The 26,427-nt window shown below is 38.5% G+C and overlaps 1 protein-coding gene across 1 annotated transcript in view; it reads right to left on the bottom strand.

Annotated features, from left to right (window-relative positions):
• LOC148020566 (uncharacterized) overlaps window positions 1-26,427 on the bottom strand; it is a 131,685-nt gene that overhangs the window by 66,198 nt on the left and 39,060 nt on the right. The window contains exons 4-5 of the mRNA XM_087698341.1: window positions 26,223-26,297; window positions 26,070-26,145 (exon numbers count right to left, since the gene is read on the bottom strand). Of these exons, the coding sequence (XP_087554467.1) occupies window positions 26,070-26,145; window positions 26,223-26,297 (151 nt within the window). The remainder of the gene's footprint in view (window positions 1-26,069; window positions 26,146-26,222; window positions 26,298-26,427) is intronic.

Below are 26,427 nucleotides of genomic sequence, written 5' to 3'. Positions count from 1 at the left end.
AAACACATAAGTGCCTTTGGGCTAAAGCACTCAACACTCTTATCCACGTCCTTAATCGATCCCCTGCCTCGACTATGGTTAGTATGACCCCTTTTGAGGCTTACTTTGGACAAATGCTAGATGTCTCTCATTTCAAGGTATTCGTGTGTGATGTCTGCGTTCACATCCTAAAGAACAAGAGGAACAAGTTTGAAAGAGCTTCCAAGAAGCAGGTGTTCATGCAATATAGCTCACAATGCCAAGGATATGGGCTTTATGATCCCGTTGCCTAGGAGGTGTACATGAGTCGAGATGTTCGGTTCATGGAGTTTCTAACTATAGAGGGGTGTTGAACATCCTATCCTCAAAGCTCTAAAAAAGTTTGGGCACATACTTCTTTGCCTTCAAAGCCCCTACCTATTGAGGCTCCACCCTCAGTGGCGAAGAAGATTGCTTTTCACCAGATTCACCTGTTCAGTCGGCCTTGATAGATATTTCAAAGCCCTAGGCAAAAGGGAAGCAACAAGGGAAATATCGGCTCCCTCTTCATTGGGCTCGTGATACACTCCATGATTCTGGGATTGAGGGAGTCCCTAAGGAGTGACAACTACAAGATGGCCCACGACACTCTTGAAGGAACCAAGCACATTCCACTAACTTTGTTTGTACTAACTAATCTTTGATGATTCGTGCCATGCAGAATAGGGAGCCCACCTCTGTAAAGGAGGTTTTGCAGTCATAGCATTGGAAGAAGGCTATGGAGTAAAAGTTGAATGCTATTTAGCGGAATGGCATTTGGGATCTTATGCCTAGGCCCGTTCATGGGAAGGTGATTGGTCTTAGAAGGGTCTTTAAGAACAAATACCACAATGATGGCACTCTACATAAGCACAAGGCATGGCTCATCGCAAAGGGCTTCACAAAACCGCCAAGGGTGGATTTCCATGACACCTTTGCATCTACCACTTAGATGCCTATCATTAGAGTTGTTCTTGCCTTAGCCAGCAATAGGAGATGGCTGGTTTTTCAACTTGATGTGAAGTCTAGCTTTCTTAATGGTGATTTGAAAAAGAAAATATATGTTGAGCAACCTCTTGGCTATTCCTCATCCAATGGACAAGTATACAGATTGAAGAAGGCCCTTTATGGCCTCAAACACGGTCCACGTGCTTGGAACAAGAAGATAGACTCATTCCTCCGAGGGAAATTGGGGTATTGAAATTCCTCTTCCGATCTCCAATTATATGTCCACACCTCAATTGGAGGCCATGCATTGTTCGCACTTTACGTGGATGATCTCATATTGACAAGTGACAATGCCTAGAAGGTCAAGTAGATGAGGAGGCATTACATGAGGTGTTCAAGATGACACATATGGGCCTTCTCCATTTCTTTTTAGGTCATGAGCTTTGGCAAACTCCCAAGGGGTTTTTATCTCCCAACAACAGTATGTGCAAGAGCTTTTGGCCAGATGGAGAGATATAAGGTCATTTCTACTCCTATGGATTCAAAATGGAAGGCTATGGGCCATACATATTTACCAATAGCGGATGCTTTCCGCTATAGACGATTGATTGGGACCTTGATCTGGCTTCTTAACACTCAGGTTGATTTGTGCTTTCCTATACATTTGTTGGCCAGGTTCATGAGTGAACCCATGATGGTTCATTGAAAGGCTGTTATGAGGATTTCCTGATTCTTAAAGGGGGACTCCTAATCTTGCTATTCATTATCTAGCAAGTATTGGAGATTCACATTTGGTTCTTACAAGCTGGACAGATTCAGATTAGGCCAGAGACCTTGACCAATAAAGGTCAACAGTAGGATATTGCTTTACTTTGGGTGCATGTCTTATCTTGTGAAGTAGCAAAAAGCAGCCCACAATTGTCCTTTCTTCCACAGAGGCGGCGTATAGACCAACATCTTCTACCACATGTGAATCAATGTGGCTTTGGAGGGTACTAGGAAATCTTGGCTTACCCTCAAACACGTCCTACAACCCTTCATTACAGCAATGAGAGTTGCACTCCTTTGGAATGGAAGCCTATGTTTCATGCTAGGTCGATGTACATTGAGATACATTACCATCTCATTCAAGAAAAGATCTTGGATGAGACTATTGATGTGGTTTACTACAAAAACAAAGGATAATCTACCACATTTGTTTATGAAGGCGCTTCCTCAGGTGGCTCTCCGAGAGCACTTCAGATCCCTAAGCCTTATGCCACATCCAAGATTTAAGAGGGGGTGTTAGAGATAAAACATCCCCTAGACTGCCATTCTCAAGCTACATAGGTGCAGCCAATTCTCTCAGGTGGAGTTACACATTTTTTCTATCAATTTTGGGCACTTTCAGCAATCACCACATGCAGTCACCATTTCCCAAACGGGTTGGACATTTGTCATGTCATGTGGCAGCTGGAGGACAAATCGTCAATTATTTAATGCTTTTTTGCAAAAGTCGACAGTGTTTATGATCAAGTTGTCAAGTTTGTTGGTCGCCTGCATTATTTTATTGCTTTATTTCCTCCTATTTAGTCCTACCAGGCAACCTACCTTCATCACTTGTCTTTTCAGTTATTGAAACGAGAAACTGGCTCAAGGAGATACTTCGATAGCCTCTTGTTTATCAGCTAGTAGCATTTATGATCAGGTCGGCAAGTCTGTTGGCCGCTTGCATTATTTTATTACTTTATTTCCTCCTATTTAATCCCCACTAGGAGTCTACCTTCATCGCTTGTCTTTTTAGGTATTGGAGAGAGAGATCAGCTTGAGGAGATACTTCGATAGTCTCTTGTATATCTACCTTCTTCAATTCAGCATTCATTGACTGCAGATTTTGCGTTCTTCTGTCCTTTTTTCTCTCTCCGTCTTCTCTCGTGTTCATTGTTTTTTAGTCTTCTCTATACATTTCCACATTCACTGCACTCTGACATGCGTTTGGAGAGATCCCTTTGTAGAGAAAACCTAGAATGTTTCTTTTCTTGAATACACCACTCAATCAAGGAGGAGGGTCAAGAACAAAAGAATATCATGATTCTCATTTCAAAACAAACTCACAAAATGTCAAAATCGAGAATGAATCGTAATATATCATAAATAACTCATAAATGAGACTAAAATCGTATAATATTCAAATCTCAAGACAAGAATAGATAATAGATTGACAAAGTCCAATAACTAAACAAAATCATTAAAAAATCAGTGTCTTGTCCAAAATCTTGAGCCGTCACGAATCATTACACATCATCATCATCATGTTTAACATTGCCCAATAGTTTTTGTCAAAAAAACCATGTTTTGGGTTCCAACTCACCAAAAAAATAAATAAATAAATAAAAACACCCATGGTTTTTACTCTCAAAAAAATTTCGTACTTTCGCAAGTTTCAAATTCAAAGAAACGTGTTTCTTAGCTCCTATGGTTAGTATAAAACGTAGCACGATCTTAGACTATTTTAATGCTTTTCCTCACAATCACCAATATCTAATACATATCGTGCAAAAAGTAAACTACGGACTGCATTTTCACACCCCCTGAGCTTTGTGGCAATCGGCAGTTTTGGCTCATAACCATACATGAGCATAAACGGGCTATAACCAATAGTTGAATGCTCAGCACTGTTATAAGTAAACTCAATCTAAGAAGGATAATGCTCCCAATCAAATTGTCTATGAGAAACATATGCGCAAAGTATATCCTCCATGGTTTGGTTTGTTCGTTTGGTCTGCCCGCGTCAATTTCTAAATGTTTCAAAAATGACAAGAACAATTCAGTTTTCAACTTTTGAAAGACCGTTTGCCAAAAATGGCAAAAGAACTTGGCATCCTGGTCACTAACTATTTCATCGGGTAAACCATAAAGTCTATAAAGTTCTCGACAAATAGACCAGCCAACTCATGGCTTTTTATTCTCGTCTTTGTTGAATCATGTCATTTTCATCAATCAATCAACCACAAACCACATTGCGTCGTAACCTCGATTCGTACGAGCAATCCTACTACAAAATGCATAGAAATGCTACTCCATTTTCTATCATGGATTTATAAATGATGCAACACCCATACCTATTTGTGTCATTCAACTTTGTTAAGCTAACACTGCAGGTACTCACGCACATAAGACTTAACCATAGTCTTAATATGCGGCCAATAAAAATAATGAGTAACCAAGGCCAAAGTCCGGTGTATACCAAGGTGTCCAGCACTCGACGCATCATGACACTCATACATAATTTTCTTGCAAATATCCTAATCATCAAGCACATACACTTTGTCTTGTTTAAAAAGTAATCCTTTTTTAATGAAAAACTTTTCCGTTATTTTTCTCTCAGTAGCCAGTCTTTGAGCATTAGGACGCCCAAGTTTCCTAGGCTACTAGGTTCTTCTTGAACTAGTTGCCAAATCTTAGCAAAGTGAAGATCATTTTGGCAACCCCCTTTGAGAGAAAGATAGGAATTAGTTGAAATTTCGAAGAATGACAAGGCATTGACTTTAGAAATTTAACTAAGAGCATTAGTAACCATATTAGTTGCGCCCTTCCTATAGCAAATTTCAAAGTCAAACTCTTACAAAAGCTCTGCCTATCTCGCCTTACAGCTACAGAGATCAGACTGATTATATAGATATTTCAAAGAGTGGTGGTCAATCAAAATAATAAGCAAGGAGCCATAGAAATAATCATGCCATACTTTAAGCGCATGGATGACCACTAACAATTCTTTCTCTTTGTCAGTATAACATGTTTGGGCATCGGCCAGCTTACAACCCTCAAAGGCGATAGGTTAGCCATCCTGGTAAAGAATAACACCTAAAGCATAATAACTCGCATCCATATCAACCTCAAAAGGTTTGTTTGGGTTGATAATCTATAATATCAATACAGTGGTAACAAGTTGTTTCAATGTTTAAAAACATTGGTCGGGCTAACTAGCCTAAACAACGAGCAAACTAACGTACTTCTTTTTGCTTCGAATATCCTTCAACAAGCTTGTTAAGGGTTCAACAATATAAGCATAGTCCTTAATGAATTTCCAAAAAAAAACCTGTAGAACCTAAAAAAGATTATCTACTAGCTTCTAGTGGGTTGCCAATTAAACGAACAAAAGGTTGTCGATGCACCAAGCATTCCACATATCTTACTATTGAGCATCCACGAATATATTCTAACTCTTTTACTTCTTATTCTTGTGAACTTCAACTAACCACGACTCCTATAGCTTCTTTACAATCTCCCACTTAATGATATCTAAAAATTCTTAAATGAAGACCAAATCTCCCATGGATGCTCATTCTCTCTGTTTCTGCTTTGCCTTAAGGTTTTGTGAAAACAATTTGCAATTGTGATACAACTTTCTATAGTTTCAGAAGACAGTGGGATCAATCCATCACATAGAGCCTACATGAAGATAGTGACATGCTTCCGCCATTGAGGGATGCATTTCTTATAGAAAGTGGCTTTGGTAATGAAACATGCCTTATGGTCATAGAGGTAGACCAATCGAGCATCACTTGTGCCTTTTCGAGATCAATTCATATGCCATCAATAGAGATAGCATGACCAAAATATAATACCTTCGTGCAACAAAAATTGCACTTGGATAGTTTAGAAAATAATTATTCTCATCTTAAGAGACATAACACGATATGCAAGTGTTTGGCATACTCCAACAACTTATAATAAATAAGGATGTCATCAAGAAAAATGACTATCCACTTTCCTAAATACGAACAAAATAGATCATTCATCATTTATTGGAAAGTTGCGAGAGCATTGGTCAATCCAAAAGGTAGGACCAAAAACCAATAATATCCGTACTATGTTCGAAATGCAATTTTCAGGACACTGTCTAAAATTATTTGTATCTAATGGTATCCGAACCTTAGATCGATTTTAGTGAAATAACGTGTACCACAAGGTCAATCTATGAGATTATCCATCCTTGGCAACAAATACTCATTCTTAATAGTCACCTTATTGGAACCCTTGTAATTGACACAGAAGCACATCGTGCCATCCTTCTTTTTGGTGAGAAGAGAAGGCGCATCCTATGGAGATTTACTCGGCTCAATATAACCCTTAGCCAAGTAGTTCTAAAGTTTCCTAGCTATCTCGTCTTCCTCTTTCACGCTAAACCTATAAGCTTGCTAGGAGACAGAATTGGTACCGGGCATCCTAAGGTCTAAGGCTTTGCAAGACAGCAGAAGTCCGTCAAGTAACTCAGACGGAAAAATCTCAACATACTTATGTAATATCATATCTTATACTCACTCACATTTCAACTTATATTAAGATTATTATTGAAATAAATCAAATTATATCGATTATTAAATAATTTAACTTTTTCAATGAAACAAATATAAATAGTAACAGTTGGATCAGAAAAACACTAAGTAAACTCCATTATTGAAATTATATGTACATTATTTTCTATGATCACAAAGGATAAACAACCCTTCATCACATAAAAACAACCATCAAGCTGAAAAGAAACTATGTGATAATTATAATTATAATAAACAATGAATAATTTTTTAAAAACCATGCATGGCAAGAATGACATCAATATGGTCAAGGCTCATAAGTCAAAAATCCATGATATGATGGTATTGTTGGATTGAAAGATCCAAGTCTAGCACCATTCAATCCCAACAATCCACCTGGTCGTCTCAAAAGGAAAAAAGAGGAGGTGTCTTAAGAAATTTGTTTTAAAGGAAGACTTTAATCTTCTTAATAAATCATAATCTTCATATATGGCTAAATTCCAAGAATCACGTTTTTCAAGTAGAAGGCCAGCCAACACCTAATTCTCATCGATTATTAGAACATGTCTGAAGCATTAATGCCCCCTGTCAACTACTAAAATAGGACAATCCTGGTTATGCCTACCATGTCACGTGTCTACCAAATCACACACTTGCAAGCAACCGATGCCACCACACAAATTAATGAGTCATTTATCCGTCCCCAATCATGTCACTCACGCTTGCAGCAGGCAACCACCATTAAAGTCTATCAATGAGACAACAGGTTCCTTCTGAATCATTCTCTCACCTACTCTCTCTCTCTCTGTCCTCATCTGCAATCGTCTACAAACACAATCCAAACAGGACACGCCACGAGTTTTGTACTTTCTCTCTCCCTGTCTACAATGTTTGCAAGCCAAACAAGACAGGACCAAAGAATTTATACTCTCTCTCTCCCTGTTTGCAACACTTATCTCTCTCCTTGTTTGCAACAAAATTTCTCTCTCTCTCTCTCTCTCTCTCTCTCTCTCTCTCTCTCTCTCTCTCTCTCTCTCTCTCTCTCTCTCTCTCTCTCTCTCTCTTTTTTTTTCGTAAACTCTCTCTCTCTCTCTCTCTAACCCATGTCCAATTGCTGTTCACATGGAACCTTTCTCCACAACACAGGACTGCCCCATCTCTTAGGATCGACTAACCCATGTCCAATTGCTGTTCACATGGAACCTTTCTCCACGACACAGGACTCTCTCTCTCTCTCTCTCTCTCTCTCTCTCTCTCTCTCTCTCTCTCATATATATCATGGCGTTTCTCTACAAAACCCATAAATGACAACAAACAGTAACATCGATAATAATTAAAGCTAACATTTACATTAATGAAAACATTAACATTAAAATTAATTATAGCATTAACAGCAACATTAAATGTCAAATGCCCATAACATTTAATACTATAATAACATTAAAGCAATATTCGCACTAACACTAAATGTTAAGTTACTATAAATGAAATTTTTTTGCTCCTAATCCGGGCTACAAGATTTTCAGTTTCCAACAATGGTCTGCCATAGCCCTAGAGTGGCAGCTCCTCAAACTCCAACCATTGAAACGACCAAAAAACTATTGCGTGCTAGCCTTACTCCAACACAAAATCCAAACACAGGTACAAAACATACCTTGCTCTCGTACCCACCACCCACAACAAGTGCCCCCCGTGCACAACTCTCCCGCAGATAGTGTCCCATGCCACCCTTAACGAAATAAAGGCGTACCTTGTCAAGTGCAAACCATCACGGTTCTACGAGCAAAAGTGGCTTTATAAACATCATTGAATCTGGAGCCCAATTCCAAGTTTGAAGCTCTGATACAAATGAGGCGTCCCCTAGAATCCAAGCTCCACATGAGACATTACACAAGCCAAACTTACCATAAAAAAGAACTTGACATCACACTCACCTCCTAGCTATAAAGCCAAACAGGCTCACCCCCAAGCTTGGGAGCTAGCAACACTCCAAGCCACGACCACATTCCAAGGGTTGGAACTTGGCGTCCCATACTACCATCCCACACCATCCCGATGTACAGATGCATCAGCCAACACGCCAAGAGTCCAAGAGTGGTGGTCACACAATGAATGTGCATAATAGGGCCTTGAGTCCTATTTATAGGACTTGACTACTCTAAACCCAAGGTGTCCTCTGTGCATTCGCACTAAGTCACCTCCTGACCACTATGACCAGTACTACTAGCGCCCATCTAGATGTCGAGAAACATAACAAGATTGGTATGGCATGCAAAGGACATACAAAACTCATCACTCCTACCATTGGAAGCTTTGCTTACACACTCAAAGTTATGTGCACAACAAAGAGTTCTTCATAGGCTATAGCACCATTGGAAGGATGTGATGTATAACTTGGAATACCTCGGTGCTATCACCTGCATACAATAGTCAATACCCATGACAAAGCTATAACTCTCTATCATAAGAGCAAGGTCCATACATTTGATGTAAAATTAAAAGGGGAGTCCTTCCCCGTTATCACCACTTCAGTCATCTCTAAAGTGATGTAAAATCATATTTCAGCGTGCTTGATCTTTGCTAAAGATAAAGATGGTACTGAAAATGTTGCAAATGTAACTAAGTTGCATAAGGATCTCATTTCATTTCTGAAAATGTATGTTGATTGCTTTTCTCGGTCACTTCCAAGGCAGCTATCACCTAAAAGGCCGCAAGATCATGGTATAGATTTGATCCCTAAGAGTACCCCTCCTAATAAGCCACAATGTAGAATGAGTGCAACCCAACAAGAGACTATAAGCTAAGTTAATGAGCTGTTGGAAAAGGAGTTGATTCTTTCCAACTCATATCTTACCCCATCGGCAATTTTAGTGCAAAAAGATGGCCGGTGACATATGTGTATTGACTACCGTGCATTAAGTAAGATTGCGATTAAGAATTGATTTCCAATTCCTAGGATCGATGACATTATGGATAGACTAGAAGAGTTGGCCGTTTTCAGCCGTATTGATTTAAAAAGTGGGTATCATAACATATGCATAAGGCTAGAGGATATGTCAAAGACAACTTTCAAGACATCTTTTGGACTTCATGAGTTTCTTTTCATACCATTTGGGCTCATGAATGCTCCCACCACATTTAATCAAATGATGGACTAAATATTTATACCACATAGAGCTTTTGTGGATACATTCTTTGATGACATGATGGTGAATTCAAAGATTAAGGAGGAGCACAAGAAACATTTGGACCTAGTGTTCAATGAGCTGCATAAACATCAGCTGAATACACGTTCAGCTTAAGGTCATAATTTTTCTATCTTTTTTTCTTCAACTCTTCTTTCATTTTCGTTATATCATTAAAAATCTTTTTCTTACGAGATTACGCTTTTTTGTTTACGAGACTACGCTTTTTAGTTCTCGTTTTTTATTGCTGTCTTCACTTCATTTAGCGTACCTCTATGCTGTCTTCACTTCATTTAGCGTACCTCTATGCTTTTGTGGGCTATTAGTCCGCGGTCTCAACAGTACATATCCCTGACTCCCTGGATTTTAAGAGCTCGTCTCGGCATTACGCCCTACCTACACATCTCCTGCTTCTCTAGTTCTCTACAAAAAGGGTCAACGATGGGTCCTCCAACTCGTTCTTGGCCATCATGCTTCTTTCCATGCTCTATGGTGGCCTTTTCTAAGTGGCATGCTCCACGGATGGTAGCCTTCTTCACGAACAGGCACTTCTCAAATACGTAATGCTCCTTGGTTTATTAAAAAGCTTCTTTCTTACTTACATAATATCCTTTGGAATCTCACAAGGTGTTGTTCCATGGCATTCCATGCTCTCTATGGCGCTTTGCTCCATGTGCTACCGTTCATCACACATCAACTCTCCATCTAGGTTAGTGAACGCATCTTGTTGATGTACGTTACGTTGATGTTGTCATTTCTCATCTTGTCAATTCCGTCATTTGTCTCATCATTTCATCGTGTCTCGTTGATATCCAACGAATTGATCACGTCAATGTAATAAACGTATCAACATCAATATAATAAACATATTAATTAGTCAACATTATGTTAGTTCAATTCAACTAATAAACATAAAAACTAGTAACATTACTTAATTATTAATTAATAAATGTTAGTTCAGGTCAACTAATATACACAATAATCAATAATGTTACTTGGCAAAAGGTTCAATTTCTATCCTTTTTATTTCAGTAGACATATGTTAGTTAGACTTATTAGTAATATTAGGAGTAATTAATTAGTTAGAGTTATTAGTAGTATCAGTAGTTAACACTATTTTAGAGAGTTTGAAAATTTTCATATACTTTGGGAATTTATAGAATGGTCAATATTTGGTCACATGGTCAAATTATTACCCCTTTTTTGAAGGTGAAACCTTTTTTAGATACTATATAGTCGATAGTACCAAGTTCCATCTTCAAAAAAGGGATTAAAATTCAATCAAATGGTCAAATCTTTATTTCTAATTTGAGAGAGGGAACTTAGGAGATTCTTGAATTCTCTAATATCGTGTTAGTTGTAGTATTATTAGTTAATTAATTAGACTTATATAGTATCAGTAGTATTTGTAGTAGTTAATAGTTAATTATTAGTTGTAGTATTAATAGTTAAACTTATTAGTAGTATTAGTAGATGTAATATTATTAGTTAATTACTTAGACTTATGTAGTATCAGTAGTATTTGTAGTAGCTAATAGTTAATTAAGTAATGGAAAAAACGAAAACATAATAATCTTTCAAACATATTGGAAAAAATGAAATCGTGTTTCTTTTGAACAAATGGTATATTGTTAATGGATGGGGAAATGGCACCTTCTCCCGTAATTATTTAAATATGAAGAAACCTATGTCAACTCTTCGACATGCTATATAGCATGTTTTCTCATTTCATTTATTTTTTGAAGTATTATTAATGTTTATTCATTTTAGTGTTTATTGATTTTATTTATTTATTTGAATTATTATTAAGTAAAAGAATTGAAAATCATCATTCTCGCACGTAAATGAGATAAATTGGCTTTTTTTTCTAAATATGTAATTACGAAGTATTGCATGTTGTTTTCATGAACAAGTGTAGTGTAGTTGAATGATAAAAATATATTGTTCTCATCAACATCAACAGACACTATGCAAAAACAAAGCGGGACTTCTAAAGAAAGGAAAACTATGGCTTGTAGAAAAACATCTTTAAAATGCTTGCTGCAACTTGGTATGATATAGACAAATTCGAATCATCTTGGGCAATAAAATGTGAAAGCATCATTGGAACACTAACAACATGTGCATCATGTGGTATAGTCACAATGCAACATCATGCTGTCATCTCGCAAAAGAACGATGCATCTGCAGAAGAAATACAAGTAACAACGACTTTGTCAAGCACTATTCTCATCCTTGCATGCCAGCAACATAGAGTCAATATGATAATAATGAAATACCGACCACGTCTTGCGAATAAAGACAAAAATAAATATGTGGTCTCACTGTTACCAGACTACACAAAATCAATTCTCAATGCAAAACCATTACAGCTTCAACTCTTAAGCACCATTGATACATCCATCTCGGTCTCCAAAACAACAACAGTGATTGTGAATGAAACCTTGGACCATTGATCAATTCTCGAAAACTCTCTAATCTCTTGGAATGATGCATCACTTTCACAGCCATCTACTAGAATTGACTTCACTATATCTGATATTGCGGATGTGTTCACTTTCAACATGCTACATAATCCACTGAGCCAAAAGTACATGGCTATAGCAGAACATCCACATCCAAGGATAAGTGAGAATGAAAGAGGTTATAGTTTTCTCGATAATATTGTCAAGCCAAGCTAACATCAAGCATTCCAAAGAGCCAATCAGCACGAGTTCGCATGTATCATACGATGGAATAATAATCATCTTGTACAAAAAACAGCAACGTTTAGGACGGATGGCTTGCCTGCAAAAGAAGCTCGCCCTGCCTAGATATCACCTTGGAAAATGTAGTGTTTCTGTTTAAATTCTCACTTGGCCATGGCGCCTACGATGATAACATCTATCTTATTGAAAGCATCAAGATACACGCATCAACTCTATTCTATGTGTACACCTTGCACAAGCCTTACACCCTGATTCTATACCACCTAAAACAAGCTGTCTTAATCACGAACAACACAAGCATAACTTGTCTACAAAGGGACATCAACAATTACAAGCACATAAATAAGAACAGTTCCAATGAGAAGGTTGTCTGCCACATCCTCCGCTATAATATTCCCGCTTCAATACTGAGATACCCATCTTGGCACCAGCGTAACTTGAAGGACCTTATCACAATGGTCAACATATGGGGCATGCCACATTTGTTTCTTGCGTTCACTGCAGACAAGGTTACCAGTACAAGTGGGCCGAGATCAATAAGTTGGAATGCATTGCAAAGGAGTTCATCCTAAACTCTCATGGAAAGACTGCCCCATTGAGTACGCCATCCTCTTCCACACCAAGCTCCACCTTGACTTCGAACCAATACATTATTGGCAGAGCTGCTTGCAAGCGCGTCTAGCACCATGTCATTAGGTATAAGATCCAACATAGGGGCTCCTTACATGCACATGTAATCCTACAGTTACATGAGGCCAATGTTACAAATACAACAAACAAGATATGCGTGTACACTCCATCCAACGATGATCATTATAGTTTGACAAGAAAACTAAGAGCCCTCATCATGGCAAAGCAAATTCATAGGTGTCATCATGTCTGCTACATAAGTAAAAGTAATGGCCACAGTAAATGCAAGTACAAATATCCATATGCCTCACATAACGATCCGGAACCAACAATAGACCCTAAAACTCAAAGATACATCTACTACCGTCCTAGAGATGAGCATCGAAATGTTATACCATATCACCCAATACTTCTGCTCCTCTAGGGAGCGCACATGAATATTCAACAAGTAACAAACTCTTCCATCTCTTACTACTTGCTCAACTACGCAATGAAGGCGAAGCCGATTGGAAAGTTAAACATCTAGACAGAAGATGCAAAGAGACTGGGACTGCAAGACTAGGACTCAAACAAGTAAAAAGTAATTTCAGCTGCAATATTGCGCAAGCTAGTGTCACCCACTAAGGTAGCGTTACATTGCATGCAAATCTCGATAGTCACACAAAGCAAGTCTATGGAGTACATCAACAGCTCCCCTACACAAATACAATAGCGAAAGCTTACAAGGACAGGGTATATCATCATGCATCCTATAGACATTTACTGTGCCTGGTAGAGCATGTAACATTCTATCACTACCACAAAAACTACATTATCAACAAAACCACTACTACATCTGATCTCGAACCTACTCTCCACAACGCTTATGGCAATACCGTAGAGCAGCATACGAGACTGGCACAATTCACAGATTTTCACCTAGGTCACCAAACTGAAGGTTTCTTCTTTAACACAGTACTGCAACAAACAAGCTTTAGTTTAGAGAGTGAACTAATAAGTGCCCAAAACTTGGCACAATCATACTACATCGAGTGCTAACTCCGTGGTCTCATAGCCAATGAGGAAGACCTCAAAGAATTCTTAACAATACTCTAACAACAGAACAACAAGTTGTCTACAACTACCTCATCAATGCGACATACGGCCTACACATCATCGGTGGTACACCAAGTAGTGGAAAGAGCATCCTCATACATTACTACAATTACAGCCTGATTGCTAGGAATAAGACCGTACTGTTAACACAGCAAGCACAAGAGAAACTGCAACTAGACTATGCAGCCTATCCACCACGGTCCACTACCAATTCAAGATACCAAAATATGCACAGCAATATCTAGTACAGTTGCAAGAGATGGACGATGTTACATTGCAATAACAGAAGCTGACGCGATCATCATTGAGGAGATGGCCATGTTAACAAGGACAACATTTGATACAATAGTGCAACAAGTAGTGAGCGTCTATCAAGGCTCACTCCTCAGTCCATTCAGCAATAAGCTCGTAATATTATTTGGCGATTTTGCATAGTCACTGCCTATCTGCAACCATCAAATCGAGTTCTGCAAACAATGTCACATCAACTCCTCATCGTATTGGGCCCATGCAAAGCAACACACTCTCAAAACCTCAGTTTGGCACATATGCAACTTGCCATTTCTACAGTTTCTACAAGTGATCAAGCATCATTGACCAACATAGCAAGAGATACATGAATGCTTATATCAATGCATGATCGACAAGACGGACATCCTAGATTTTGTCGACCTAAAAACAACAATCATATGCACACACAAGGAATATGTTCACAACTACCATAAGAAAATTCTATACAAATACTACACAGCTGAACAGATCCATATCATCAAAGCACAGACAAATGCAAATGACGGCGGGCCAGCATTGCATACCTAGATACATAACAAGAACTTCCACGAGAGAGAGGAGATCGCAGTTGGAGCGACTACAATGATAACTGAGAATATTGACCTCACCATAGATGCAACAAATGGTGCAACGTGTAAGATCAACTATATCGACACATCAAACGACAAAATGATATTAGGAATCCAAGTCTTGATCCAATCAACAAACCAACAGCTCACCCTATGGCATAGCAAGCATCAATGCAAGGCATTGAATTGCAAGTGGTACCATAAATCTATGTTCTCATTGACACTCACATATGCAATCACCGGTCACAAATCACAAGGAGCTACAGTCAACCAAAAAGCACTTCTACACATAAGAAGCATGTTCACGCCTAGGCTAGTCTACATAATGCTCTCCCGCGTAATTAAAAGAAAAAATTTGTATATTGTTAGTCGTCCAAATCCATCTTCCTTCGCTCCAACACCTTCCTGACACCATGACTCAAGTAGAGAAACACCATAGCTCAACAAAAAACCAACAAAGATTAAACACAACACATTTCATCATACAACAATCTCATATGCTTCTTGTCGCATGTAATAAAGCAATCTTCTAAACCTTCTTTCAAACGTCGCTTGTTAATACACTAATGTATTTTCTAAATTTTCTTGTCTTACTATTAGATTTATCAACATACTAATGTGCTTTTCTCATTTTCTCCATTACAGATACACATCATTCGTCAAGGCAAAGATGACTTGAGATGAGATGCACATAATCCAAATGATACCTAGTATGTATACAAATACAAATATATTACTTTACCTAACCACATTATGCATGCAAATGTTCCAGTGATACATTCAAAGCCACATGAACACCCCGCAACAGATCAAGAACCGTCCTATAAATACACAAAATTGCAAGTACATAACGACAAACCAGATGAGAATGGCAAATGTTGATGGGCAAAAGCCATCCACATACGTCAACGGCTTTGCAATGTACAACAACATCCAAAAACTAATGGCCGCATCCACTCAAATTCTCAACAATGAATGTCGTCTTGCATCAAATGACAAGATCGCAACTAGTACACAACCTCCTACAAATTTCCAAACCTTTATTTTTACTTGAAACAACAACACTAACTCATATGCACTTAATATGCAACAGGACTCCTCAAATACATACTCGACAAACTCAAACTTAAGTACGAAGACTCGATCGACAATGCACTATGAACAAGCACGGCCCAAGCACTTTTGAACACAAGAACAAACGGCATCGGAACATACCCAATTGAGCAGCTACACTACGGATTTTACATCTCGCTCAACCATACTTGCACTCGTACGTAGTACAAACTGGTTCGTACTATACCGTTCGTATCGTACCGTACCGTACGAATTCATACCAAAAACAAGCACTTTTTTTTTTGGGAGGGAGGGGGGGGGAGGGGGGGGTGTGGTTGTTGGTTGGGGATGCGGGTGTTTGGGCGTGGTTGTTGTTGTTGGTGGTGGTTTGGGTTGTTGACTGTTGTTGTTGTGGTGGAGGTGATGATTTTGTAGCCTTGATTGATCAACCAAGAAAGGGGATGCAAGCTTGATTAGACTCCTCATACATGATTTTTTATGATTTATCCTAGAGTCAAAGGCCATACATAAGGTATTCAAGCAGCTCCAAACGTTTCTAATGGATGTCCCATCATTTTTCACAATATGTTAGTGTCATCATTAAATAAATTCAGCACCATTTGAGAATCATCAAGTAGCTTAATCCTATTGATTTTACCTTTGTTCACAGCTCATTTTGCACCACCCAACCCAAAGCATTAGTACACATTGCTAATAAAACTAGGCCAGAGGATAGCTTGGCCTAATGTACCTTCTAAGAGTACCCGAATTAGTGAATGTACCATCGGTAGCTACTTTACCCTCAGCAATGCCAAACAAAACCATAACAAAATTCATAAATCTTTTACCAAAACCTTGGGGGTTTGTTTAGTAACTGTTGGTCTCATAGGTCATTTTGGCCTCTTGTAGACGTTAATAAAGCATCTCATGTCATTTCATCTCTCTCTCTCTCTCTCTCTCTCTCTCTCTCTCTCTCTCTCTCTCTAACATACATGTCTCTTATTTGTATGATCATTCATGTATGATGTATCCACTCCTATGTATGTACTTGTAAGTTGTAGCGCATGTTGCATATGCGGCATATGCCATAGAGGTTTTGGCATGTTACCCTCAAGTATTCATCTTATATACTCCAATAGCATTGCTATTTAGACTTAAAACATCTGTTCTATCATCTATAGTTCAAAATAATGAAGTTAAAATTTTTTTCGTACTAATATCGTACCGTACCTTATAAAATCTTAAGGTACCATTTAGTACCATATTTTATCGTACCGTACTTTTCGTACTTGACAACTATGCACTCAACCAATTGGCAGAAGTTACGAAAAAATAAGGCAAGGACATACTAGAAGATTACATGAAAAATAACCACTACAATCACGTTCGTGACAATCGTATAGTAACGATCGAGAAGGTTACATACCTATTGAGTAGAGAAGGGTACACCGAGAAACACGGTTCCAACTCCAATCCATTCAACAACATAATCTACGTAATAGATAACTTCTCAAACACGACTTCTTCTCAAATATTTATTTTAAAAAACTAACAATATCAACTTTTCTCGTTGAAATGCTAACAAAATCAAACCAAGAAAAAACCCATCTTCTACCAACGCTAAACTTACAACCTCAACCATTGCAAGTCCTACCACCAACTCAAATACTTCCATATCATCTAGCACCATATGCAACCAAAACCCACAAGCCAATCCAGAAGCGCCAACGCAGAGACACAAAAGCAAGTACTTCATCTATAGCATAAGATGTAAGAAAAATGGCAAGGAATATGTAAGACAAACGACCAACGTCGAGAAAAGAATCCAACAACACCAAAAAAGTTCTGTCAAGAAAATGAAGAAAAACATCGAAACATTCTAGCCGTTCAAGGATAACTTCGAGGTTAACATAGAAGCAATAGTTAATAGCATAGACAAGGCTAGGAATTTTGAGTAAGCCACCTTCGGTAAAAAAAAATGCAACCGTGACAGGTATAAAAACCTATACGAACACCTAGCACGATGTAAAAAGTATTATTTTTTAAAGAGAAGAAAACTCATTCAACATAGCAAAAAAAAGTAAATATTCAAACTCACCATCATTGACTTGAACTATGTAAGTATACATATTCTCTTTTCAAGATTCTCCATGTATTTAGACAACACTAAATCTTATCTACAAACGTACTTGACTTTAAAACATATCACATGTTTAAACACCATCAACAAAACTGCTACATAACAAGCATGCAAGAATTGCATATGGAACTTCATACTCCTTTACTTAGTTGAACGTGTCAACCTAGTTATTAATGATAGGAAAAGGGAGTTCTCCTTGCATGAGATCCACTCTTGGGGCATATTGTATCGGTTGATCGGGTATGAATGGATCGTGCAAAGGGAGAGGCAATACGGTCATGGCCACAATTATATAATGTACATGAGGTCTGTAGTCTTCTGGGTTTATGTCCTTATTGTAGACAGTATATTTGTAGTTTTGCTAAAATTGCATATCCATTGCATATATTTTGCAAATGAAGGGAGTGGCTTTCAAATGCACAACTACGGAAATTCCAACATTTGAAAAGCTAAAAGAAAAGATGACTTCAAATCCAATATTAGCGCTATCCGCTCTTAGGAAATCTTTTGTAGTACAATGTGAGGCATGGGGTAACAACATTGGGGCTATTCGGACAACATCACTTGTAATTCGTGCATTTTCCACATGGAAACAATATCTTTTAGGTGCTAATTACACTGTGTAGACAAATCATTAGACTTTGTGTTACTTTCTTACTCAAACCAAGATGTGCAAACTTCCTATGATTCACTTTCAGTTTGTGCATATCGATGGTAAGAAGAGTGCAACGGCTGATGCATTATCGACAAAGCCTCAAATTTCAATAGTTAGCATGGTTTATCACACTAGTTGGATGCCATGAAAGATCTATACGTCCTGATTTGGATTTCGCCAATGTGTATGATGAGCTTTGCAGTGGCTAGAGGCATGAGCATTATATGCTGAGAGATGGCTTTCTCATGATGCATGGGCAATCATGTGTCACAAAGAAGTTGAGACTGAAAGGAATGATTAAGAGTCATATTTCACCATATGCAAGGCTTAGAGATATTGATTCTATGGTGAAGACAATGGAGCACCTCTACTATTGGCTAGCTTTGAGACATGATATAGATCAATTTGTTTGCATATGCATTGTGTGTCATAAGGTCAAGTATGATAGGCAAAAGGTTCCACACGTGTTGCATCCTTTGGCAATACCTCATAGACCTTGACAGAGCATTGTTATGGATTTCATATTTAAACTTCCCAGGACTCCTACAAGGAATAATGGGATTTGGACTATTATTCGTAGGTTCAATAAGCCAGCCCATTTTAGTCATGTAAGAAAGAAGATCAAGGCTCATCATATGGCACAGTTGTTTGTGCACCATATCTTTAAGATCATGGCATCATAGTTGTCAGGTACGAAAAGTACGGTACGGTACGGTACGATAAAATATGGTACTAAATGGTACCTTAAGATTTTATAAGATACGGTACGTTATTAGTACGAAAAAAAATTAACTTCATTATTTTGAACTATAGATGATAGAACAAATGTTTAAAGTCTAAATAGCAATGCTATTGGAGTATATAAGATGAATACTTGAGGGTAACACGCCAAAACCTCTATGGCATATGCCGCATACGCAACATGCGCTACAACTTACAAATACATACATAGGAGTGGATACATCATACATGAATGATCATACAAATAAGAGGCATGTATGCTTGAGAGAGAGAGAGAGAGAGAGAGAGAGAGAGATGAAATGACATGAGATGCTTTATTAACGTCTACAAGAGGCCAAAATGACCTATGAGACCAACAGTTACTAAACAAACCACCAAAGGTTTTGGTAAAAGATTTATGAATTTTGTTATGGTTTTGTTTGGCATTGCTGAGGCTAAAGTAGCTACCGATGGTACATTCACTAATTCGTGTACTCTTAGAAGGTACATTAGGCCAAGCTATCCTCTGGCCTAGTTTTATTAGCAATGTGTACTAATGCTTTGGGTTGGGTGGTGCAAAATGAGCTGTGAACAAAGGTAAAATCAATAGGATTAAGCTACTTGATGATTCTCAAATGGTGCTGAATTTATTTATTGATGACACTAACATATTGTGAAAAATGATGGGACATCAATTAGAAACGTTTGGAGCTGCTTGAATACCTTATGTATGGCCTTTGGCTCTAGGATAAATCATAACAAAACATGTATGAGGAGTCTAATCAAGCTTTCACCCCCTTTCTTGGTTGATCAATCAAGGCTATAAAATCACCACCTCCACCACAACAACAACAGTCAACAACCCAAACCACCACCAACAACAACAACCACGCCCAAACCACCCCCCCCCCAAAAAAAAAGTGCTTGTTTTTTGTACGAATTCATACAAATTCGTATAGTACGGTACGGTACGAACCGTATAGTACGAACCAGTTCGTACTACGTACGAGTGCAACTATGCATGGCATGCATGAGTCGATCATGAGTGATTGAGATCCACAGATGATCGGTTTGTTTTGGAAGGGGCTGTTTGAGAATATGTCTACCATGCTGAAATTTTCTTCATACTTCCATCCACAACAAATGTTCGGTCTAAAGTGACAAACTCTACAATTTTGGACCTTTTGGGGTGCTATACTTAGACCATAAGGCAAGTGGGAATAGTTTTTATCATTGGTTGAGTTTGCATACAACGACACGGTGCATAATTCCCCTCATAAAGCTCCTTTTGAGATTTTTGAGGGTGGAAAGAAAATTTCACCAAGCTTGTATACAAGGATAAGATTTTTAAGACTAATAAGTCTGTGGAAAACATGGATGTTGCCTATTAGCAAATCAAACATGCACTTCGGAGATCATAAGAGAAGCAGAAAAGGGCAACTAATCATGTTGCCCATGCCTCACTTCGAAGTATATTACAATTTGCAGAGGAGTGAGACCGCCAGCTCTCAAAAATTTACAACATAATGTTCTTCAAAATATTGTAAGCATCCAAACATCACCTTTGTGCCAAAATTCACATTTATGTCTGTATCCAAATTCCACACGGAGCAATTTGAGAGAGGCTCTGCATAAACCCTAATTTGGAAGGGTCCATCCACATCTATAAATAGACTGGTTGTGCACCATTCAGCCCATCTTTTTATGCAAATTTCTTACTCACGACTCTACCGTGCAGATTTCAGCCATCAACCACCTACATTTGCTATCCAGCCATCATTGATTGGAGCCCATCACCATCCAAGCCCTAGGTGGCCTGTTTCCAACCATCCCCCTATTGTTTGGAGGTCTCCATCTGCTACATCATCATAGCACCTGATCAGCATAGGTTTTCAACATCTAGTACCAAGGGACATGCTGCTGTCATCTTTCCCACCAAGTGACTATGCAATACCGTGTTTTTCCTGTCCAATAGGCCACCTACATCAACAAACACCTCTCTTGTTGTTGCCTAATAGTTCTTTGCCTTGGGTGATCAATTTTCACACTTCTTTGATCGTACACTGCTACATTTACCACATTTCAACCTCCGACTGCTATGTTTTGGTGACCAGTCTACTAACCTTCATTATTTAGCAGTCTCATCTCCAACTAGTGGTTATAGCACTTAGGATCCATCTCTAGTGGATGTCACACTCCAACACTCTACTACTATGCCCTTGAGCATTCAGTACACTCTTACATTCATTCAGTGCATTGATTCATTCACCTCAAAGTTCTCCTTCTCTATCTATTTGTGTTTGTATTTTTGCATTTTGCATTTAAGGGTTTGAGTTTTTCTCATCATTGTCTATGTCTTTGTGTTTCTATCATGGTCGTACATTCTATGTTTCCTCAGTGTAAACCCTGGTTGTTTCTTCACATAGAGCACTACCTAATACAAAGAGAGGTTCGGAGCACTGCCCAATGCTCAAGGCGGAGGTAGCACTTCCACTCCTCTAGTGATGGACAACTCATGTACATAGTGGATCTTGGATGCATTCAACATGCATCCAAGGTTCTACTTGCTAACACTACATTTGCCATGAGGTCACTTTTTGGTGTACCAGACACTATAGTTAGTATGCAAATGAGTATGGTTTCCACCACAACTCTAAAACTATACATTTGCATCAAATTATGATCATCAGAGATTGATTATCAATTGTTGGTTTTCAATGGATAATCATTCATCTAGTTTTTATGGACAACAAGGTGTTATTGCATACCATTGATAGTTCAACCATGGTTTATGCTTTACTATGGTTGCTTGGTTAAAACACTTTGTACCTTAGAGTTAATAAATACATCCCATGTGGTTCTAGTAGTAATTATGCTTCATTTTTTGTCAATTATCATGACTTAGATATGTTAGCTCGAAATTTCACTGTGTTTGGCAAAAGCATAGTCTGAACAGCAGCTTTTTCCAACTCATTATTGCTTTGCTTTTGTCACATTGCAACATGATCCAGTACTATTGCAAGGATTCAAGGGGGAGGTTTGTCACAATGATGCATATTGTAATGCTTAGCTTTGGCATTATTAAGTTGTGCACATTTAAGATGTACATGTGAAATGCAAGTCAGTTAAGTCACGTTGACGGCCTAAATACCCCAAGTGAGCAGTGGGTGACATTGGCAAAAGTTGAATACAATCATGTTGGACAGGTACTTGGGGGTGCCTAGAGTCAGTTTGGGTCTAGGCAATTAATTGGGCCATTAAAATGTCCAATTGTGACATTAGGGGACTAAGCATTAATTATACATTAATGCTGGCTCAAGGCAATTAATGTTGGGGAAATTAAATGTTCCATGGGGGTTAGCACATTAATTGTGAATAGGCACTAGTTAGTACTTCGGCAGGGACAAAGGATTAATTAATTAATTTTCAGAAGTTAAATTCTGAAAATTAATTAATTAATGCAGAAAAATGCAAGTAGAAAGGTGCAAAGTAGCAAAACAAGCTACCACTTGTCAAATTTACCCATGCAAGGCTAAGAAAGGGCTGTTGGGGCTGGGTGGAGGTCACTCTAGCCATTCTCACTCTAAAGCCGGTGGAGATTGAGAGAAATGGGAGAAAAGCTGCAGACTGTGGGTGCCTACTGATTCATGGCATTTCCAGCCAAGAGAATGGAGACCAAGGCCAGGCAAAGCATCCAAGACATGCATGATGCTGGTGGCAACATCCAGGGCTGGGCAACTGCATTTCCAACCTATTTGGCAGCACACAACAGCCTTCTAGTTGGTCCCAAGGGTGATAACAGCAGATTCAGCCCATTTCTCACAACAAAAATCAGAAAATTCTCTCTCACCAACTTGCTCTCTCATAAATTGATAGAGGCACAATGGTTCTCAGCAACGTCTAGAACCAATTGAAGAGCAATTGATGAAATTGTTGCTGAAACCCTAATTTGCAACAAAAATCAGGGTTTCCATATCCACCTCATTATACTCGATGTAGCAACTAAAGGCAAGAAATTTGTGGCTAATCCAAGAGGTAGTCCATTCTCAATTTATTGTGGCCCGCATGCAAGAGATTGAAGACCCAATTGTGCCTAGATTGTAGTACAATGAAGGGGCAAATTGATTTTATAAAGTGTTGGTCATTCTTGACAGAAATTGTATTGAAAAGAAGATTGGCCCATGTCTTAGTATACTTCAATCTTCTGGTAATTCAAGATAAAGAAATACCGCAAGGGGCACCAATTATTGGGGCCAAGCTAGTGTCGACTATCCAAGATTAAGTGGTAAACTTTGCATTTTCAGATTTGTGTATTTATTGCTTGCTGTAATTTGTCATAAATCATTCTATCTGCCACCCTTTCCAAGGAGGATGGTTTCACTCAGAGACATCTGGGATATGCATGCCAAAGTTACAAGAATAGGCCATAAGAGTACTTACACAAGAGTGTAGTGCTTACCCTTTTGAGAGAAATTGGAGCACATTTTCTATTATTCAAAGAAAGAGGAGGAATAACTTGCTTCTAAACATAGTTGAAAACTTACTCGTACCGTTGATGGAACTAGGGAAATCGATGATTTCATACCCATATAGAAAAGGGCAAAGATACTCCACTATTAAAAACAGGGTTCTAAAGGGCATACACGGGCAATGAAGTTTGAAAGTTGAAATTTGAAGTTTGAGCTTTCACAACTCTCTAGATAGTGTGTATTTCCTTGCTTTCATAAAACAATAAACTCAGGGCCACATATGATTCAGCCCCCAAGGGTTGAATCATACTCATCAAATTTCCATAACAATATGCATTTTCCGTATGAAAATGAATCTTAAAAAACATGCCTCCAAAGCATACAAAGCAGCTTGTATACACGTGACAGTGGGAGCAAGCACAAGTGATATCCCTCGCCTAAGTTCTCTTGGTCTACATGATAAGAATGATGAACAGCAGGATGAGAAGGAAGAAAAGCTTTTGAGGATATTGAAGATGATGACTAAACAATGACTATTGGTAGTCACTAATGTCCAATGTCCACAACTTATAGCCTATTGCCATGTTATAGTTTACTTTTGGATGTTCTTTTGAGTTTTCAGTCTCTACTTTTGAGTACCCAATATCTACTCTGTAGTTGGCATGCCTCTAGTGTTTATGATTTTCTTGTTGGCTTGATCTCAATTACTTTTATATTGACTCAGACTTCAATTCTGTAATCTGTGCATCATGTGTTTTGTTCTTTGCACAATGCACATATCGTTTTATTTGGCAATTAGCAAATGATATCTATCATCAAAAGTTGTTTTGGAGATGGTTATGAGTTCACTATTTTTCTCATAATTTGTTAAAATATGTTACAAAATAAAATCATGTATGATTCAGATCCAAGGTCTGAATCACACTGTCGTACACATTTGATTGACATAATTAAAAAACCATGGATCCAATGGTGGTCACCATATGCATGTGATGGATATCCCTGCATTTTAGTAGCCGATGATCGAGCTGCAGAGTGCATGAGGGGGATGCCCAACACAGCAGCACCACAAAGCATAAGGGTATTTATTTGTGGGCACATGGGTGATGCATGATGTGCAGGCTCATATGTACAGCCAGAAGTTTGTGAGCTGTTTGCCACACAACTGCCCTAGAGTTTACTTGGAATTGTACTAAAACTGTGCAAATAAACCACATCTCCTTCAATGCTCTACAATAGCTGGGGTGCAATCTAGTTTAGCTATCTGCATATTCCTGCTTGGACAACCTGAAAATGGAAAAGAGGGCATGCAATATAAAGAGAAGAGCCACCTTGGAATCCCCTTACATCCTCAATTGGTTGTCAGCAAACTTCAAAACAGCTGCCATGTTTCATTATGTAGTATAAATCAAGATGCACCTTAGGTTGGCATCCTAACCACCCTCCATCTAAATCATTGTGCGCCTCTGTACGGAGATCACAAACAATATTTCATGTCTAGACTTAAGTTAGCTCCACTTCAGAAGGTCCTGAGCTAGCTTGCTACTCTTTTCTGTGTATGGATATGAAAAGGTCGTAATTTGTAAATTGCATCTACTCACCAATATGATCTGGCCATGTGAGCACTGAAAGGTCCCCACAAAACATGCAACCTCAACTCCAGCATGTGAAGTGACACACGCAGTGCCTACAACTGTATCTGTCATCACTAAAAGGACCTGGTTGACATTGAGTTTTTCTCACATGAAGGGCCCCTACAAAACATGAGACCTCAATTCCCTCATGTGATCTGACACACACAGTACCTACAACTGTATGTTTCATATCTACAAGGGCCTGGTTGACATTGGGTATCCACAATCCTTTCAATACATGAGAGCATCCATGTAGTACAAGCAACAGAAAATCATTCCAAGGCTTCGCACCAGCAGGAGTCTAACAAATAAGTTGGCACAATATTTCCGATTTTAACTCAGTTACTCAAGTCTAGGCCCTAATGTCCTCCTTATGAGTGCCGGTTCTTACCTACTCAATCTCTTCTTAACTATTCTCCAGCCTGTGTATGCAGCAACTTATCATTATCTTCCGGTTATAGAGTGGACTAGCCAAGAATGTATCAAAATGCTTGTTTGTCCCCAGGACATCACGAGTGGACTTTATCCAGCAGAACTAAACTATAGAGCTCATGATATGCAAATAATTATGAAAATTGTTGCCAACTTATGTATTTACACAATATCACACACACAACCTTTCCTGTACATAATCACATGACCATTAGGCAGAGTTGTGAGCAAAATCAGGATACTTACCCGTGGGTTTGGAACCTGTGGTGACAACTGTGATTGATGCTCTTTCGGAGGCTAAAGCGCTCAACTCTTGTCTCAGCTGTACACGATCAATTTCATTTATTACATTTGCACTAAATCAGGCATACCCATATGCATGTCATCTACCATTCATACCTGTGCTAATAGATTAACATCAACATTTGTTTGCTTTGATGACTCGTTATTGCCCTTCAAGTGTTTTGTGAGAACCTACAAACATGTTAGCAGCTTTTAGACGAAAGAGCTTAATTTGAACAATGCACAAGTACCAACACAACATACCAAGCATGAAAAGATCAACTGATATGCACATAATACCTCTCATTCTCTTTTCTGTTCA

This window comes from Lygodium microphyllum, chromosome 18 (assembly GCF_053477565.2).
Source record: "Lygodium microphyllum isolate KBCC chromosome 18, Lygodium_microphyllum_v1.1.10, whole genome shotgun sequence".
NCBI classification, from domain to species: domain Eukaryota; kingdom Viridiplantae; phylum Streptophyta; class Polypodiopsida; order Schizaeales; family Lygodiaceae; genus Lygodium; species Lygodium microphyllum.
Note: the sequence above shows the minus strand (reverse complement) of the source record. Positions and strands in the feature narration are given on the sequence as shown.